The sequence below is a fragment of the Tachysurus fulvidraco genome, chromosome 1, assembly GCF_022655615.1.
Source record: "Tachysurus fulvidraco isolate hzauxx_2018 chromosome 1, HZAU_PFXX_2.0, whole genome shotgun sequence".
In the NCBI taxonomy this organism is placed as follows: Eukaryota; Metazoa; Chordata; class Actinopteri; order Siluriformes; family Bagridae; genus Tachysurus; species Tachysurus fulvidraco.
Window position 1 is genome coordinate 14,437,181 of NC_062518.1, and position 21,457 is coordinate 14,458,637.

A 21,457-nucleotide genomic window follows, 5' to 3' on the forward strand; every position below is an offset into this window, starting at 1 on the left:
AAAGATTACTTCAATAACGATAACCTCAAGTGACAACAAAAATAAATTAGGTTTCAACATGTAGACATTGTTTCACAAAATGTAAACCAATATTTAGAAACCAAGTGGTGGGAAAAGTAAGTATCTGGCACCAAGATGTTAGTATCTTTAAGTTTTTTATGGTGTGTCCATGGATCAAACTTGTTTGTTCAGCACATCCCACAGATGCTCGATTGGATTGAGATCTGGGTAAATTGGAGGCCAAGTCAACACCTCAAACTCCTTGATGTGCTCCTCAAAACATTCCTGAACCATTTTTGCTTTGTGGCAGAGTGCATTATCCTGCTGAAAGAGGCCACAGATATCAGAAAATACCATGTCTATGAAAGGGTTAAGCTACTACAACAATGCTTGGGTATACGGTACCTTTCAAAGTAAAATCCACATAGATGGCAAGACCCAAGGAACATTGCCCAAGGAGAATGCCACTAATGTCCAAAAAGAACATTGCTGCCCTTGATGTTTTCCCCAAATGGTTTCTGAATCTTGGTTGTGTTTATGGGAACAACTATTTTTTTTTCTTTTTTGATCACCTGAGGTTATTTATAATAAAATCTATACTCAGAATCTCTGCAGGACTCAGATCTCACAGGCTTCAGTTTACTTCTTGAGGTGTTGTTTTACTTCCACATGGCTTCACGTAATTGCAGACAAAACTAACAACCACAGATGGTGTGCAGTAATTTTGCTTAAGCACGTGGGAGCTGTGATCTCTGTGTACATACTATACAACAAATAATGTGATTGGACAAATTATACATAACGGCCTCAGTGAACCAAAGAGAGTGTGAGTGACCTTGGGGTTTGTCCACCAAGCCACATTTATATTTGCTGAAAGTAATATTTCGCTCTTCCTCTTTTGTACAGTACATTTCTTTTCTAGCTGCTCTTACTTGTGGATTGCTTTCTTTCATTGTTAATATGAAATGAGGTTAAATTTATCATCAGTTGATGTTTATATTATTCATCTTATACTTATAGAATACAAGAGGTTTTCCATACTAACTGGATTTTCAGGACTACCATGTTTCTTGTTTAGAAGCTCCTGTGTGTAAATTCATTCATAACCAGCTTCCTAAATGAGGCTTTTAATATTAAGACCTTGTGTCTGTTTTTAGATTCTCCTAAAAACACCAGAGCAGTGGTTCTTTCCTCTGGAGACACAGTGGAGGGGGATTCAGTGACTCTGAGCTGTAGCAGTGATGCAAACCCTCCTGTACTCACCTACTCGTGGTTTAAACAGAGTTCCGCTGTAGACACACTGCTGATAACAGGCCAGAATTACAGCATCAGTAACATCAGCTTCCAGCACACAGGACTGTACTACTGCACTGCTCACAGCAACCTGGGACACCACAACTCTACACCAATACACCTGGATGTGTTCTGTAGGTATTGTTTTTATTTATTTTTGCTAAATTTAATACATTTGTTGTCTAATCAACCACCATTTCTAATCAGACCCACCACGAAACCTGTCTGTGACCGTCATTCCATCCGTGTCTGGTGATATGGTCACTCTGTTGTGCACAAGTGACTCCAACCCCAACAGCTCTTACACATGGTACAAGAAAACAAAAGAAGGTGTGAAATTTATCGGAAATGGTACCAGTTTAACTTTATCCTCAAGAGCAGATGGATTTCACTACTGTACAGCAAGGAATGGATTTGGATCATCCAATTCATCAGAATGGCCAGATACATCAGGTACTCGTTTCTCACAAGTATGCAATGTTTTGTTTGGTGGGATCATACATTACTTTTCCTTTTCTCCATTCAAGACCATGTTTCAGCTATTGTTTAACATGTGGATTGTTGCTTACTGATGCAGATAGCAGTGCTGTGAAATACGTGGTCCCTGGACTCGCTATTGTTTTGGTTATATTGGTCATTGCTGTCATTCTGTGGGTGAGGTAAGTACCCAACATTCCATTGACAATTCATTAATCCCACTCTACAAATATTCCACATATCAAATCTTAGGCTCATTACTGAAAAAGATCTGGAGTAACATTCCCCAAAATAAAGGCTTGGAAATTCAGGAAAACACAAGTCCATGTACACCACTTTGAGAACCAGTGATTTAATTTTTCCACACATCATTGGAGTTAAATTCACTCATGTAGAATATATAAATAAATTAATGGTGATGTTGTAGGTTTTATGGCACATATTCAAACAGGAGAAGAGCAAAAGCACCAGCACCCACAGTCAGGAGTGAGGAGAACTGCAACGTGAGTTTTAGTGAATCAGTCAATTTGTACCTCAAAAAAAAAAAGTCAAAGCAGATTTAACTCTCTCTCTCTCTCTCTCTCTCTCTCTCTCTCTCTCTCTCTCTCTCTCTCTCTCTCTCACTCTCTCTCACTCTCTCTCACTCTCAGATTGACTCTGCTCCTGTATATGGTAATGTCTCAGCCATGACCTCTGACCCCACACAAACAGCCTCCCCAGAAGATCAGGACATGGTTCAGTACTCCAGCGTTTTTTTCCAGCCGACCCACACACAGGAAGTGCCTCTCTACTCAACCGTTCAACTGCCAAAGGCTCTCAACCAGGAAGAGGAAGTAGAATATGCCATGGTGAACCTCATCAAATCACGAGCTGATCGGTAGGTGATGCAAACGACAATGACTGATGATGTCACACCTTCTGATTTCTTTCCACTTTCTCTTGGGGGAAAAAATACACTTCACAGGCACAGCTGCAGTTTATTCCAGAAATCCCAGTAAACTCATTACCGTCTTTTTGACTTTTAGCTAATGCCAGTTTTCAGTAAAAAAAAAAAAAAACACTGTATACAATGTGTGTGGATATTCTAAAGAAAAAAATGGGTCGGTCAGAAATGGTTTTCTATAACAACGGGCCTCATTCATAATTCTACAAAGTCTAATTAGTGTTTATGACAAAAATTAACAAAAGCAGAAAGAAACAAATCTATGACTTAGGGCCAATAAAAACAGGAGTTTAAAATAAGCCTAAATAAATGCTGATATACAAAACTCAACTTATTGGTGCATTTGTTGTTCCGTTTGCCATTTTAAAAATGTTGGTTTTTCCAGGTTATGTAAGTAAATGAAGTTTGTTTTTAACTGATGTAGACATGAGTTAAAAAAAAAATCCATTTCTGCCTCTGAGAAATGTTCTTTCCCCATTTTCTTCCCTTTTTGTGCAGTTAGCTCCCTTTGGTGTGTGTGTGTGTGTGTGTGTGTGTGTGTGTGTGTGTGTGTGTGTCGCTAAATGCAAAAAAGGTTGCTGTGTATAAATTTGGTTCAGAATCTGTGCCAAATGTGAGAATGATGCAGTTTTTATTTTTAGAGAAAAAAAAATTCCTTCAAATTTGTCTCTTCACAAATGAAAATGTCTGCATTTTTTTTTTAAATTGCAGGAAGGAAGAAATCTACAACAACCTGAAATCCTAAGAATAAGGAGAGTCTAAACAGACCAGAAACTTCATCGTCTCCAGCTAATTTCTTGTGTTAAAATAAGGTCCAGATATTACCAAAAAATAATGTATTAATGAATTGTAATTTATGTAAGTGAATTTTTACATTTAAAAATGAGATCTTTTTTTATTATCTCAGATTAAACTGAAGTCTTTTTTATATGAAATTCTGTGTTATTTGAAAATGCTTCTTTTATAATTTAATGTATTGGGAGACTTTTATTTTGATTGTTTGTTTTTACCATTTGTACGATTATATTGTTTGTTATTAGTGAACTTGCAGCCGTATATACAAGCAAAATGGAGGTTTATAAAAAAAAAAAGTACTTACATACATTTATACGACAATTTTTGCCTAAATGAGGTTGTGCCACAAAAGTTAATACTGTTTGTCTGAGATTAGAAAATCTGACCATCACCGCCCTCTAGTGGATATTTCCAAACAGAAGACGTTCATCAGACGTTCATCAGATCATAGAACTGGATGCCTCATTACTTTCATTCAATATCTTTTGCCCTGATTTCAGCGCAGGGCCCCATGACATGGTCTGGAATATGCAAAGGCACTATTTTTATCCTGTTATGTGCTGGGACATGACAGATGCTGTAGCATTACACCACGTTTGGAAATAATTCCATCTTGGGTTTGTGTGTTATTTGTGGCTTTCTTTAACAACATCATCACCTTATTTCTCCAGACACTTGACTCTTAGCGTCTCTGACACTATCAGTTAATCAGTACCCATGATGTTTCTTCCTCGTACTGCTCCTTATTCCGTGTGGATTATTCTCAATGTTGATGTTCCTGCACAGTCACTTGTATTATTAGTTTTATTGGGTAAAACATACAAATGCCATTTCTGACCTTTCAGACTTCGTACCGTTCATGGTGTGAATAAAACTGTGTATTTATGTAAGTGTTTGTTCAGGTTGAGTTTAAAAAATTTAAAAATAAATAAAAAAATGTAACTAAACTTTACTATGGAAAGACTTTTGTGTTAAGAATGTTTAATTATTACGCAAGGCCCCGCCTCCCGCAGCCTCGCTGTAAAGTGAACATTCGCATGAATAAACGCCCAAGGGCAACAGTGTTTGTAAACGGCAGCTCGATAAATGCGTGAACATGCGTTCGTATGCGCACGCAATCGTGCTTTCCAGCAGCAACATCTGTGTGGGGACCAGTACAAAAAGTAGCGTGATGGCACTCCTAAATGACAATGTTTATAGTCCCTCAATCAAGCTTACAACAACGTTAATGCAATATGGAAACCATTGGATTTACATTGGAATGGGCATCATCTCAGGTTAAGAGTCTTGGTGTCATCTTTGATAGTACCCTTTCTTTTACCTCACATGTAAATAATGTTACTCGAGCTGCATACTTTCACCTTCGAAATATCAATAGGCTTCGTTCCTTTCTCACCACTCAATCTACCACCACTCTTATTCACAGTCTAGTAACCTCCCGGCTTGACTACTGTAATTCTCTTCTTATTGGGCTTCCTCACAAAACCCTTCATAAGCTGCAACTCGTTCAAAATTCTTCTGCCCGTATTATCACTCGTACTCCCTCTATCCATCATATTACACCTGTTCTGGAACAGCTACACTGGCTTCCCATTAATTTTCGTATCAAGTATAAAATTCTTCTTCTAACATTTAAAGCTATCCACAATCTTGCACCTTCATATCTTCTTGATCTTCTTCATACTCCAAAACCTACTCGCACTCTTAGGTCTTCTTCTTCCACTCATTTCATTGTTCCCTCTGTCCGTCTTGTAACGATGGGGAACAGAGCTTTCAGTTACTCTGCACCTCAGCTCTGGAACTCACTTCCATCTGAGCTCCGTAATATTGATTTCATCATCTTTCATCATTTAAATCTCAGCTTAAAACTCATCTGTTTAGTTTAGCTTATTTTACATCATGATTTGTAATGTTGGTCCAATTTGTATTTCTATGTAAGTATTTTATAACTATATATTTTTTTTGTTGTTTTTCTTCTTCTTTTGTACGGTGACCTTGAGTGTTCAGAAAGGCGCCTTTAAATAAAATGTATTATTATTATTATTATTATTATTATTATTATTATTATTATTATTATTATTATAATGCCAGGTCAATACATTCACATGATAGGGATTTTTGATATCAAGAATTCAGTTTTCAATATTTAAAATGTAAATATTACTTTATAGTGATTTCTAGTAGTAACCATATTTCTGATATCAGGACTGACATTTTACACTAGTAAAAATAATTTTTTTAAAAAGAAAAGAAATCAAACCATAGATGTCCATAAATTAAGTTATGTTTAATAATGTTTACTTTAGTTAAGTCTGCCACCAAAATAAAAAGGGTTGTCTTTATGCCTGTGATGACACATATTGAAACAAGGGTTTATAACCACTAGTGTTCCTGGTTTGTCGGCTGACATGAAGGGCTTCTGCGAGCGTACACTTGACTTCTCATGAAACAAACTACTCTAATTATTCAAGTAAATGAGGAAGGAAACAAGTGAATGCTTTCCATTTCAGCGCAAACAACGTAACAGACGAGAGCTTTCTGGAAGAAAGGTCAGCATTTTACATACTTTTTGTACTTTATTCATTATGTGGTACATTAATATACTGTTAAAGTTGCCAGTTTAAACAGTATTGTGGAACTGAAAACGTGATGGTTGTTTTACTCTATGCGTGTACATTTACTAATAGCACAGAGGTCGTGAAAAAGTTTTGAAAAATGCTTGCTCCTTATTTTTGCAGTAGTAGCTTGTTATTTTGACTCATTATTTCAAGATATGAGTTCTATATTTCACCAAATGTGTAATTTTTACTTCAAATTTTAACATCCCACATCCTTTCAGCTCACTTACTGTTAGACGTTATAGAATAAAGCTAAGGAAGTGTGATGATTTATCACTGAGTTTGGTAACTTATCAAAGACTCTTCATTATGCCATCTCAGGTTTTCCCGAATATTTAACAGTTAAGGTAACCACAATGTATGTTATTATTCCAACAGTTTATCTGTTATGAGTCAAAATAATATTATGAGTTCAAATAGTGATAGCTCTTTGAAATGATGACAAATTAAGTCATTTAACCCCATCGTAGGTGTAGGGCAGGTAATCAGCTTAGTAACGCCCTCGCACAGGTCATCAGCCTACAGGTGCTGTACCTGGCCTCGCTTCTTTATAAGCCTATAGCGAATACCTGACGTTGTGAAGTTGTGTCTTATAGACAGCCACACTAAACTACTCTGAGTTGTTTTCAGGGTTAAAAAGAAAGGGAACTTGGATTCAGAGAAGAAACATATATATAGAAAGTAAAGGAAGTTATAAGTAGAAGAAAAAATCATAGAAGTAAGAAAAAAAGAGGTCTGAATTCACTATAAATATACAGGTCCTTTAAGTAAAAAGTGATTTGCACCATTCTCATTTTGTGTCTTTAAATTGAAAGTAATAGGTCTGTTCTGTGCTACAAAATGATATTTTTGTAATAAATGCATGACAAAATGAAAATATTACATATTATTGCATACATCTGGGGTACATAAAGAAAATGTAAAATGTATTCTTAAAATCCATTATAAAATATACAATCCTACTTGTTAGTTGATAAACAATTTCAGATCATTTGAGCAGGATGTATAGAGAAAATTTACTTTAATTTTGGAATAATCCCTCTTTAGAATCACTATATCTGGCAACATTATTGCACCGGAGGGCATATTTAATCCATCATAAAATTAAAATTTTAAAATGTTAGTTGATAAATCTCACTCAGATCACTTCATAATGATCAACACCAGGCTCTCATTAAAGATCAGCCAATTTTACTGTGGAATGTTTAAATAATTCCTATTCAAAGTCACCACATCTTGCAATATAATTGTGCCATTTGAATCCATTATAAAATAAACAAAAATCAAAATGTTAGTTAATAAAACCATCTCACATCACTTCAGGATGATGTACCATAGATCTGTATTGTAAAGGTCTATTTTTATTTTTATTTATTTTTATTGTATCTATGTTTAAATCCTTACCATATTACTATTTTTCCTTATACTTCTACTTCACTAAAATAAGGAACGGTCATAAAACACATTTCACTACATGTCATATTGTGTATGTTTATGTATGTGACAAATAATATTTTTATAAATGGATTACAGACATTGTAATTTGAATAAAAATGACCTTTTTTACAGTAAAACTGCCTGATATTTGTTGTGAGCATAGAGTCGATCATTATGAAGTGAGAGTTTTATCAACTAACATTTTAAAATTTTATAATTAATTAATGAATTAACTGCATTTCATTGCCTTGTACTTGTGCCTCCTGGGACAATTATACTATATATGATGACTTTGAATAGGAATTATTAAAAAATTCCACAGTAGATTTGCCTGATATTTATTCTGAACATAGATTAAGTCATTTTGAAGTGACCTGAGATGGGTTTGTCAACTAACATTTGAAACTTTTCTTTCTATGATGGATTAAATTTTGCCCATTGGCGCAATTGTACTGACAGATGTGGTAAATTTGAACAGGAACAATTCCAGAGTAGAATTGGCTCATCTTTATTGTGAGCATAGAGTAGGTCATTTTGAAGAGACTAAAAGTTGTAAAGAGTCTGTCTGTGGTTTGCCCTGCTGTTTCCTGTCTGTAATATCTACACTGTTTGTTCACTTCCCTGGTGCTAGTCGTTGTTTAATGTTTCCCGTTAGCTCTGTGTTCTGCCTAGTTTTGCCTGCCTGCCTGTCTGTTTACCTGTTTCTTATTTTTGATTAATAAATGTTTCAACTGCAATTAGATCCTCACTTGCCCTTCCTGGCACAAGATATGGTGATTGTGAAGAGAGTTTATTAAAAATTCCACAGTAAAACTGGTTGAACTTTATTTTATCTATACATTATGTCATGCTCAAATGATCTGAAATTGTTTAGCAATTAACAATTAGTATTGTATATTTTTAATGGATTTTAAAAACCTTACTTTTCCTTTTTGTGCCTCATTTTTAATAGGTAATAATTATTCAAATGTTAAGCCTTTCTCCTCATAAATACTGTGAATGGTTTTATTGTTGGAAATATCGTTTTGTGGTAATTTATATAATCACCCAATATAATTCATATATCACCCATTCGGATACAAACAGGGTTTTATACTGCGCCTATACACTCGGAGCCAAAGAGAACAATTTTCTGTCTACATTTCTGAATGAAGAAAGAATCTGTTTTATTATTTTATTGATATGATTATAGAAAAAGTATCATTGTATTAATGTGCATACTTACTACTAAATCTAATCTCTTTTTAAGGGGTGATGCAGCCATGCTGATTAAAAAAATGCACTTTTCACTAGTGCTAATTCTCATGTTTATGGCAGGTAAGCTTCTATAAGCATTTCTATATTACTTTACAATCTCCTGAAAGTATTCAATAATGAAATTATTGAAGCATCAAGGCCAATTTCAGTTCCTTTCAGTGTTCTCTTCAGGAGGTGAAATGCTGCTCAAGTGGGTTAAAGTCTGGTGATTGTCTTTTGGGGATTGTCACTGTACTTTATCCTCCTGATAAAGTAATTTGTTGTGTTTTAAATCATTGTGTAAATCATTTGCACAACAAAGTTCCTCTTAATTCATTTCTCTGCATTTCTCAGTGATCTTCAGACAGAATGCTTCTGTTGATTTCTGAAGTCATTCTGCTGCTACCGTCATGAGTTAGATCATCATTAAAGATTAGTGAGAATGTTCCAGAAGCAGCCATGCAAGCCCGAGCCATGACACCACCACCATGTTTCACAGATGAGCTTTGGATCAAGAGCAGATCATTTCTTTCCTCACACTTTGGCATTTCATCTTAGCTTCATAAATGTTGTGTTTCTTTGTGAAATCTATGCTTCTAATTCTTACTGATGATTGGTTTGCATCTTGTGGCATGGTCACTATATTCCTGCTCTCCAGATCTTCTTATTCTTCCAGTGTTGAATTGTGACACCTTCATCCCTGCCCTGTGGAGGTCATTGGTGATGTCACTGATTGTTGTTTCTGGATTTTTCTTCACAGCTCTCAGTATTTGTCATCAGTTGCCTTTGGTTTTTCTTAACTGACCTGTTCGATCTGTAGTCGTTCGTCTTCAAGTGGTTTCTCTTCAGGACATTCTTGTATTGGCTACACCAAATGTTTGTGCAATAGCTCTGATTTCCCCTATTTTCTCAACTTCAAAATGTCTTGCTTCTATCCTATAGACAGCTCTCTGGTTTCCACTGTGGTTTATCAACCAGTCTTCACTATTGGAACCCTGGGCTCAATGCATGAGTAGACATTCAGAGCAAATAATTGTTTAAACCAGGGGAGTTTGAGGTCCGGTGTGGGTGCAGGTTTTCATTCCAATCAAGCAGAACCTACACCTCGACCTTGACAGTCGAGATCAACTGAATAAATATGTGGATTAAAGTGCGACTCCTCAAATATATTTGACCAATTGAAAAATATGTGTGTTCAAGCAAAAGGTCCAATGTTCTAAGTTGTTTAAAACATCTAGATGTAAAAATCAGGAAATGAAAGCTAAAATTCTGATCCATCAGCTCATCTATTAAACCCAAACCTAAATGTCTTTGGTTTATCCCAAAAATAACAGACCTGGCCTTGTTGTTCAAATACTTTCGGATAAGTCTATATGTTACTTTCTGTTCCTGTGTATAATGTAATGTGCTTGATTTCGGTTGATATCTGATAGATGTTAACAGCTAGTGTATCCCAGCTGTCTTCTTATTAATCTCCCCTACAATCTGGTGTCACCCAGTAGAAGATAAGCCTAGTTTATTCCTCATATAAAAATCTTATATAGATTTATTTCTTCACCACTCTCGCCTCTGGGGTTTTAAATTTACATCCGGATTACAGGCAAAAGGTGAGCAGGTTCAATAGTAAACTCACATATTTGATGGATTTGTCCTGTGTGTGTGTGTTCCAGGTGTTCAGGCTCAGCACAGTGTAACTCTCTCCTCTCAGAATCTCTGTGTTGTTATTGGATCTACAGTAATTATTCCCTGTACATTTACACCTGGTCACTCCGGAGCCACAGAGAGACAGTGGTATCGAGGCCAGAGCTCTGAAGGAGAACCACAAGACCTGAGCAAAGATCCAGAATATTCAGGACGTGTGTCTGTAAACACCTGGGGGTCTGACTGTAGTCTGACAGTGAGTAATGTGAGAGTGAGTGACTCTGGAGTTCATAACTTTAGATATAAAACATGGAGCAGTGACTGGATATCAGCTTCATCTGGAGTTCATCTGACTGTTACAGGTAACACACACACACACACACACACACACACACACATGTTATTGTGTAATATGTAGTATGTATGTACAGTGATTTGGTCCATAATTGTGTGTAGACTTGCAGGTGAAGGTGGATCCTAACACTGTAGGACAGAGAGAAGTGAAAGTGACCTGTAGCTCCACCTGCAGACTCAACACACACCGTTTCTACTGGTACAGGAATGAACATAATATCGAATACACAGAAGACGCCTCCATTGTACTTTACTCCACCAGTCACTATGATGAAGGCAGCTACTCCTGTCAGGTGTCTGAGAGTGAACACCGCTCTCCTCCAGTGTGTAAGTGTCAGAATAAATCTGTCCTTCAGCATCCAACCAATGATGTGCACAAATATAAATTTAAATGAGCTCTCTTGTGATGATTCTCATAATTTTCAATAGTAAGTGACCCCAAGGGTCCATGGGTTTAACTTTTGTGCATTTTTTATTTTTGCTTGTTATGTTGTCTTTGTAGAAGCCAACATTCTGTTATGCTACTGGAGTTATGTTTCTTAGCCAACTTTGAATTAATTGCTACTCCTCCTAGAGCTTTCAGCCACATGCACAAATTCAGATATGTCGTAGACCCTGGTCTGAAGTTTGTTGCTATTACTTTTCTAAATGATCGGAATTCCAGCAAACCCGGTACGGAAGATGAAAGTGGCCTTTTTTCCCCACAGACTCTCATTATAAATTTTGGAGATCTATAACTCGACACATTTTTGGGTGATTTACACCAAACCTGGCCTGCATCTTTAGGACTTTACTCCGGACAAACATTTAATTCGAATATCCCAATAACTCCCACTAATTTGAATGGGGAATCTATCTGTCACGGTCAGCACACCGTCCATGCCCACCAAACACAAGCGTCTCCAGAATACTAAAGCTCTCCCGGACTACACCTCCCAGAATCCACCACTGACACTGATTACACCGCCACCTGTTCCTCATCAGCCACTTCCTATAAAGACTGAACATGAACTTAACACCAGTGCGAAGTCTTGATCTGTTCCGGCAATCATTCTGAGCAATTCCTGTGTTTCCTCTGTTTTGGTTTCGGTTTCTGTTTCTGTGTTCTCCTTATTGATTGTTTGCTGCCTGCCCTGACCTTCTGCCCGTCTTACCGTTTCTGATTTCTGCCTGCTCTCTGACATTGTGTTTACCTGCCCTGCCCTTGCCTGTACGACTACGAGTTTGTCATTATTAAAAGCTGCAAATGGATCAGAAGCCTTATGACTCTTCGTTACACTATTATTCATTAAACATTAAGAAATGCATGTACTGTTCTATGCAGTATAATAATAAATAGAATCCCATCATGACTGCGGTATTCACATGAAATGTCCAAATCCTCAGTAGCCACTTTTTTGCAAATGTATTGGCACCCGACCAGGTATTCTGGTGACGGCACGTGCAGCCCTGCCCCAAAATAAGCAACATCAAAAATTTGCACAACATGGACATGTGATATATCAAAACACTCAGGACAATGAGGGGAAACTGTCTCACGTGTATTCTGCACACGGCAGCCCCGCCCCCAAAATAAGCAAAATCAAAAAATTTCTACAACATTGACATGTGACATATTAAAACACTCAGGACAATGAGGGTAATTGCATCATGGGTATTCGGATGGCGGCACGTGCTCATATCCTCGCAATCCACTAGCTTTCACAGGTTTTCTGTCCACTTGCCTCCAAAAGTAACACCGACCCTTATGTCCACTTGCCTGCAAGAAGCATAGGCCTTGCCTTTTACTTGCTTCGTCAAGCCAACATGTAGTTTTTGTTTGTTTTATTTGTTTGGTTTTATTTACAGTGGTAAATAAATATAATGAGTGAATCAAGAGTCATAAAGGAGTTAATTTAAGGGTTAATTATTATTTATACTATTATTATTATTTTATTATATATTATTATTTTTAACACTTAAATTGACCCAAACTATATGAGAACCTCTGATCTATTCAGTGGTAGTGTTTAATAAGTACACTGTATCTACCCTGTACCCTGTACCTATAATTATCTCAGGGATGGACACACAGATTTTCTGTGCAGCCTGGTGGGTTTTTTGTTCATATCTGCCTCATGTAAATACACTCTGCTAAATACTCAGCTTGTAAGCTCTTGTTGCGCTGCGCTGTTGCTGGTGAGCTTCTTTATCAGCCGAGGTATGAGCTGTCTGATGCAGGAACAAATTTTACTAGGCAGTGATTTCATCAGTCATCACTTTATTGTTGAGCATATTGAGAAAATTTAACTTGTCAAAAACAGTCACCATATACACATATGCTCAAGATTCTGTATTACAAGGTAACTAACTCTGTATGTTATTACATCATATTAGCTGCCGCTTTTTAGCCAAAAACAACTTTGGTCTCCAATCAAAATATGCAACTGAGCAACGCTGGAGTTTGATGGATTTATCTTTCTTCTACCATAATAGCATTCATTTATACACATGCTGTCTCTGTGTGTTTCAGGTGTACTGGGTAGAGAGTGTTGGGGTGTGACGTACACTGCTGAACATGTGTGTGCTCTAAAAAACACATCAGTTGATCTTTCCTGCTCTTATAAATATCCTGCAAGTCACACAGTGAAAAAATCAGTGTGGTTCATCAAAAATGTTCATAATGAGCCTGAGGATGTGAGAGAGGATGGGGAGTATCATGGCCGAGTGCAGTACACACAGAGCTCCCAGAATGACTGTAGTATGAGAATCACTAACCTGAGAGAGAGAGATGCTCGAACATACAAGTTCAGATTCCACACTGATGATCCTGCAGGAAAATACACCGGACAACCTGGAGTCTCTCTGTCTGTCACAGGTAATGCTGCATGAAATATTAAAGTTAACTATAAACATATTTTACATTTGAAAATAACATTAAACCATGCTTATTGTTTGCAGATCTGAAGGTTACAGTATCAGACTTGGACAACTGGAATAAGAAGCTGAGCTGCATCACCACCTGCACTCTGTCTAACAAACCCACTTACATCTGGTACAAGAACGGACAGCGTGTTACTGGCCAGGACAGAAATGAACTGGATGTCAGTAGTCGGGATGCAGGCAGCTACTCATGTGCTGTAAGAAGACATGAGGAACTTCGCTCTCCTGCTGTCTGTAAGAACTCACTTTAAACTTCACTCACTGTCATTGTCTCACTGGCAGCTTTTGTTAGATTCCAATAAAATCACATGTAGTGATACATAACTGAGTAATGCTTTAGTTGTAGATTTCTTTTCTTCTAACTGATTTTGTGTGTTTCAGGCATTTTTGATGAGATGAGCTGCTGGAGTGTGACTTACTCCAGCCGGACTGTCTGCTCTCTGATTGGCTCATCAGTGGATATACACAGTTATTACACCTTCCCTGATAAATACAAGGTCACAGAAGTGATGTGGTTCATTAAAGACCTGGAGGATGTGAGAAAGGATGAAGAGTATCAGGGCAGAGTGCAGTACACACAGAGCTCCCAGAATGACTGTAGTATGAGAATCACTAACCTGAGAGAGAGAGACGCTCAAACATACAGGTTCAGATTCCACACTGATGATGATAAAGGGAAATACACCGGAGAACCTGGAGTCTCTCTGTCTGTCACAGGTAATGCTGCATGAAACATTTAAATTACCTATGAACATATTTTACATTTGAAAATAACACTAAACCATGTTTATTGTTTGCAGATCTGAAGGTTACAGTATCAGACTGGTACAACTGGAAGAGGAAGCTGAGCTGCATCACCACTTGCACTCTGTCTAACAAACCCACTTACATCTGGTACAAGAACGGACAGCGTGTTACTGACCAGGACAGAAATGAACTGGATGTCAGCAGTAAGGATACAGGCAGCTTCTCCTGTGCTGTAAGAGGACATGAGGAACTTCGCTCTCCTGCTGTCTGTAAGAACTCACTTTAAACTTCACTCACTCTCTCATTGTCTCACTGGCAGCTTTTGTTAGATTACAATAAAATACCATGTAGTGATACATAACTGAGTGACTTTTAGTTATAGATTTCTTTTAGTTATAGATTTCTAACTAATTTTGTGTGTTTCAGGTGTTCCTGATGAGAAGAACTGCTGGAGTGTGACTTACTCCACCCAGACTATCTGTGGTCTAATTAGCTCATCAGTGGACATACACAGTTATTACACCTTCCCTAATAAATACAAGGTCATGAAAATGTTCTGGTTTATTAAACAGCAGGTTGATGTTGAGCCTGAAGATGTAAAACACGATGAGGATTATCAGGGTCGAGTGCAGTACACACAGAGCTCCCAGAATGATTGTAGTATGAGAATCACTAACCTGAGAGAGAGAGACGCTCAAACATACAGGTTCAGATTCTACACTGATGATCCTAAATTAAAATACACTGGACAACCTGGAGTCTCTCTGTCTGTCACAGGTAATGCTGCATGAGATACTTTTTTTGTCCTTATAGGTAAAGAGTTACACATATTCTACATTTGAAAATAACACCAATCCATTCTAATTGATTGCAGATCTGAAGGTTACAGTATCAGACTCGGGTAGCGGACAAATCGATCTGAGCTGCATCACCACCTGCACTCTGTCTAACAAACCCACTTACATCTGGTACAAGAACGGACAGCGTGTGTCTGAGTGTAAATCTGCCTCCTGCTCTGTAGCTGCAGTTGGTGGTGCGGTCAGTTACAGCTGTGCTGTTGAAGGCCATGACAGTCTCCTCTCTCCTCCATTGTGTGAGTGTGGATTTTACTCTCCTCATTCAGAGTCCATCTACATCTCTATCAAACACTGATCCTGAACACACAGCAGCTGATTCAGGTGTTTTATTTCTGTTCAGATTCCCCTAAAAACACCAGAGCAGTGGTTCTTTCCTCTGGAGACACAGTGGAGGGGGATTCAGTGACTCTGAGCTGTAGCAGTGATGCAAACCCTCCTGTTCTCACCTACTCCTGGTTTAAACAGAGTTCAGCTGTAGACACACTGCTGATAACAGGCCAGAATTACAGCATCAGTAACATCAGCTCCCAGCACAGAGGACTGTACTACTGCACTGCTCACAGCCAGCTGGGACACCACAACTCTACACCAATACACCTGGATGTGTTATGTATGTGACACCCCTTAATATGAATGTACTCATAAAAAACATTAGTTATATATACAGACGGGGGGTAAAAACAAAGATTACTTCAATAACGATAACCTCAAGTGACAACAAAAATAAATTAGGTTTCAACATGTAGACATTGTTTCACAAAATGTAAACCAATATTTAGAAACCAAGTGGTGGGAAAAGTAAGTATCTGGCACCAAGATGTTAGTATCTTTAAGTTTTTTATGGTGTGTCCATGGATCAAACTTGTTTGTTCAGCACATCCCACAGATGCTCGATTGGATTGAGATCTGGGTAAATTGGAGGCCAAGTCAACACCTCAAACTCCTTGTTGTGCTCCTCAAAACATTCCTGAACCATTTTTGCTTTGTGGCAGAGTGCATTATCCTGCTGAAAGAGGCCACAGACATCAGAAAATACCATTACCAAGAAAGGGTTTAGCTACTACAACAATGCTTGGGTATACGGTACCTTTCAAAGTAAAATCCACATAGATGGCAAGACCCAAGGAACATTGCCCAAGGAGAATGCCACTAATGTCCAAAAAGAACATTGCTGCCCTTGATGTTTTCCCCAAATGGTTTCTGAATCTTGGTTGTGTTTATGGGAACAACTATTTTTTTTTTCTTTTTTGATCACCTGAGGTTATTTATAATAAAATCTATACTCAGCATCTCTGCAGGACTCAGATCTCACAGGCTTCAGTTTACTTCTTGAGGTGTTGTTTTACTTCCACATGGCTTCACGTAATTGCAGACAAAACTAACAACCACAGATGGTGTGCAATAATTTTGCTTAAGCACGTGGGAGCTGTGATCTCTGTGTATATACTATACAACAAATAATGTGATTGGACAAATTATACATAACAGCCTCAATGAACCAAAGAGAGAGTGAGTGACCTTGGGGTTTGTCCACCAAGCCAGATTTAGATTTGCTGAAAGTAATATTTCGCTCTTCCTCTTTTGTACAGTACATTTCTTTTCTAGCTGCTCTTACTTGTGGATTGCTTTCTTTCATTGTTAATATGAAATGAGGTTAAATTTATCATCAGTTGATGTTTATATTATTCATCTTATACTTATAGAATACAAGAGGTTTTCCATACTAACTGGATTTTCAGGACTACCATGTTTCTTGTTTAGAAGCTCCTGTGTGTAAATTCATTCATAACCAGCTTCCTAAATGAGGCTTTTAATATTAAGACCTTGTGTCTGTTTTAGATTCTCCTAAAAACACCACAGCAGTGGTTCTTTCCTCTGGAGACACAGTGGAGGGGGATTCAGTGACTCTGAGCTGTAGCAGTGATGCAAACCCTCCTGTTCTCACCTACTCCTGGTTTAAACAGAGTTCAGCTGCAGACACACTGCTGATAACAGGCCAGAATTACAGCATCAGTAACATCAGCTCCCAGCACAGAGGACTGTACTACTGCACTGCTCACAACCAGCTGGGACACCACAACTCTACACCAATACACCTGGATGTGTTCTGTAGGTATTGTTTTTATTTATTTTTGCTAAATTTAATACATTTGTTGTCTAATCAACCACCATTTCTAATCAGACCCACCACGAAACCTATCTGTGACCGTCATTCCATCCGTGTCTGGTGATATGGTCACTCTGTTGTGCACAAGTGACTCCAACCCCAACAGCTCTTACACATGGTACAGGAAAACAAAAGAAGGTGTGAAATTTATCGGAAATGGTACCAGTTTAACTTTATCCTCAAGAGCAGATGGATTTCACTACTGTACAGCAAGGAATGGATTTGGATCATCCAATTCATCAGAATGGGCAGATACATCAGGTACTCGTTTCTCACAAGTATGCAATGTTTTGTTTGGTGGGATCATACATTACTTTTCCTTTTCTCCATTCAAGACCATGTTTCAGCTATTGTTTAACATGTGGATTGTTGCTAACAGATACAGATAGCAGTGCTGTGAAATACGTGGTCTCTGGACTCGCTATTGTTTTGGTTATATTGGTCATTGCTGTCATTCTGTGGGTGAGGTAAGTACCCAACATTCCATTGACAATTCATTAATCCCACTCTACAAATAATCCACATATCAAATCTTAGGCTCATTACTGAAAAAGATCTGGAGTAACATTCCCCAAAATAAAGGCTTGGAAATTCAGGAAAACACAAGTCCATGTACACCACTTTGAGAACCAGTGATTTAATTTTTCCACACAACATTGGAGTTAAATTCACTCATGTAGAATATATAAATAAATTAATGGTGATGTTGTAGGTTTTATGGCACATATTCAAACAGGAGAAGAGCAAAAGCACCAGCACCCACAGTCAGGAGTGAGGAGAACTGCAACGTGAGTTTTAGTGAATCAGTCAATTTGTTCCTCAAAAAAGTCAAAGCAGATTTAACTCTCTCTCTCTCTCTCTCTCTCTCTCTCTCTCTCTCTCTCTCTCTCTCTCTCTCTCTCTCTCTCTCACAGATTGACTCTGCTCCTGTATATGGTAATGTCTCAGCCATGACCTCTGACCCCACACAAACAGTCTCCCCAGAAGATCAGGACATGGTTCAGTACTCCAGCGTTTTTTTCCAGCCGACCCACACACAGGAAGTGCCTCTCTACTCAACCGTTCAACTGCCAAAGGCTCTCAACCAGGAAGAGGAAGTAGAATATGCCATGGTGAACCTCATCAAATCACGAGCTGATCGGTAGGTGATGCAAACGACAATGACTGATGATGTCACACCTTCTGATTTCTTTCCACTTTCTCTTGGGGGAAAAAATACACTTCACAGGCACAGTTGCAGTTTATTCCAGAAATCCCAGTAAACTCATTACCGTCTTTTTGACTTTTAGCTAATGCCAGTTTTCAGTAAAAAAAAAAAATAAACACTGTATACAATGTGTGTGGATATTCTAAAGAAAAAAATGGGTCGGTCAGAAATGGTTTTCTATAACAACGGGCCTCATTCATAATTCTACAAAGTCTAATTAGTGTTTATGACAAAAATTAACAAAAGCAGAAAGAAACAAATCTATGACTTAGGGCCAATAAAAACAGGAGTTTAAAATAAGCCTAAATAAATGCTGATATACAAAACTCAACTTATTGGTGCATTTGTTGTTCCGTTTGCCATTTTAAAAATGTTGGTTTTTCCAGGTTATGTAAGTAAATGAAGTTTGTTGTACTGATGTAGACATGAGTTAAAAAAAAATTTCTGCCTCTGAGAAATGTTCTTTCCCCATTTTCTTCCCTTTTTGTGCAGTTAGCTCCCTTTGGGGTGTGTGTGTGTGTGTGTGTGTGTGTGTGTGTGTGTGTGTGTGTGTGTGTGTGTGTGTGTGTGTGTGTGTGTGTGTGTGTGTGTGTGTGTGTGTGTGTGTGTGTGTGTGTGTCGCTAAATGCAAAAAAGGTTGCTGTGTATAAATTTGGTTCAGAATCTGTGCCAAATGTGAGAATGATGCAGTTTTTATTTTTAGAGAAAAAAAAATTCCTTCAAATTTGTCTCTTCACAAATGAAAATGTCTGCATTTTTTTTTAAATTGCAGGAAGGAAGAAATCTACAACAACCTGAAATCCTAAGAATAAGGAGAGTCTAAACAGACCAGAAACTTCATCGTCTCCAGCTAATTTCTTGTGTTAAAATAAGGTCCAGATATTACCAAAAAATAATGTATTAATGAATTGTAATTTATGTAAGTGAATTTTTACATTTAAAAATGAGATCTTTTTTTATTATCTCAGATTAAACCGAAGTCTTTTTTATATGAAATTCTGTGTTATTTGAAAATGCTTCTTTTATAATTTAATGTATTGGGAGACTTTTATTTTGATTGTTTGTTTTTACCATTTGTACGATTATATTGTTTGTTATTAGTGAACTTGCAGCCGTATATACAAGCAAAATGGAGGTTTATAAAAAAAAAGTACTTACATACATTTATACAACAATTTTTGCCTAAATGAGGTTGTGCCACAAAAGTTAATACTGTTTGTCTGAGATTAGAAAATCTGACCATCACCGCCCTCTAGTGGATATTTCCAAACAGAAGACGTTCATCAGACGTTCATCAGACCATAGAACTGGATGCCTCATTACTTTCATTCAATATCTTTTGCCCTGATTTCAGCGCAGGGCCCCATGACATGGTCTGGAATATGCAAAGGCACTATTTTTATCCTGTTATGTGCTGGGACATGACAGATGCTGTAGCATTACACCACGTTTGGAAATAATTCCATCTTGGGTTTGTGTGTTATTTGTGGCTTTCTTTAACAACATCATCACCTTATTTCTCCAGACACTTGACTCTTAGCGTCTCTGACACTATCAGTTAATCAGTACCCATGATGTTTCTTCCTCGTACTGCTCCTTATTCCGTGTGGATTATTCTCAATGTTGATGTTCCTGCACAGTCACTTGTATTATTAGTTTTATTGGGTAAAACATACAAATGCCATTTCTGACCTTTCAGACTTCGTACCGTTCATGGTGTGAATAAAACTGTGTATTTATGTAAGAGTTTGTTCAGGTTGAGTTTAAAAAATGTAAAAAAATAAAAAAATAAAAAAATAAAAAAATGTAACTAAACTTTACTATGGAAAGACTTTTGTGTTAAGAATGTTTAATTATTACGCAAGGCCCCGCCTCCCGCAGCCTCGCTGTTAAGTGAACATTCGCATGAATAAACGCCCAAGGGCAACAGTGTTTGTAAACGGCAGCTCGATAAATGCGTGAACATGCGTTCGTATGCGCACGCAATCGTGCTTTCCAGCAGCAACATCTGTGTGGGGACCAGTACAAAAAGTAGCGTGATAGCACTCCTAAATGACAATGTTTATTGTCCCTCAATCAAGGTTACAACAACGTTAATGCAATATGGAAACCATTGGATTTACATTGGAATGGGCATCATCTCAGGTTAAGAGTCTTGGTGTCATCTTTGATAGTACCCTTTCTTTTATGTCACATGTAAATAATGTTACTCGAGCTGCATACTTTCACCTTCGAAATATCAATAGGCTTCGTTCCTTTCTCACCACTCAATCTACCACCACTCTTATTCACAGTCTAGTAACCTCCCGGCTTGACTACTGTAATTCTCTTCTTATTGGGCTTCCTCACAAAACCCTTCATAAGCTGCAACTCGTTCAAAATTCTTCTGCCCGTATTATCACTCGTACTCCCTCTATCCATCATATTACACCTGTTCTGGAACAGCTACACTGGCTTCCCATTAATTTTCGTATCAAGTATAAAATTCTTCTTCTAACATTTAAAGCTATCCACAATCTTGCACCTTCATATCTTCTTGATCTTCTTCATACTCCAAAACCTACTCTCACTCTTAGTGTCACGAGGTGACACGGTGAGACAAAGACGAGTGAGGATCCAAATGCAGTTTAGAGGTTTTTACTAAACAAAACACAAACAAACAGGCAGGCAACGCGGAACAAACAGGAAACGGGAACATGGACATGCACACACCAACAACGACCAACAACATTGAAGTGAACAGACAGAGTATATATGGTGAAC

General features: G+C 37.7%; 1 protein-coding gene across 7 annotated transcripts in view; it reads left to right on the forward strand.

Annotated features, from left to right (window-relative positions):
- Positions 1-21,457, forward strand: part of LOC113657015 (sialoadhesin-like) — a 230,996-nt gene that overhangs the window by 43,014 nt on the left and 166,525 nt on the right. For 2 of the 7 annotated variants that reach the window (XM_047812245.1, XM_047812238.1), the window contains 7 exons: positions 13,735-13,950; positions 14,098-14,433; positions 14,517-14,732; positions 14,890-15,240; positions 15,338-15,556; positions 15,661-15,930; positions 17,160-17,429. In XM_047812245.1, the coding sequence (XP_047668201.1) occupies positions 13,735-13,950; positions 14,098-14,433; positions 14,517-14,732; positions 14,890-15,240; positions 15,338-15,556; positions 15,661-15,930; positions 17,160-17,429 (1,878 nt within the window). Of the gene's footprint in view, positions 1-5,903; positions 6,058-8,812; positions 8,881-10,469; positions 10,803-10,896; positions 11,122-13,306; positions 13,652-13,734; positions 13,951-14,097; positions 14,434-14,516; positions 14,733-14,889; positions 15,241-15,337; positions 15,557-15,660; positions 15,931-17,159; positions 17,430-21,457 lie in introns of those variants that run through there. The other 5 variants (XM_047812253.1, XM_047812258.1, XM_047812242.1 and 2 more) reach the window with 4 other exon arrangements.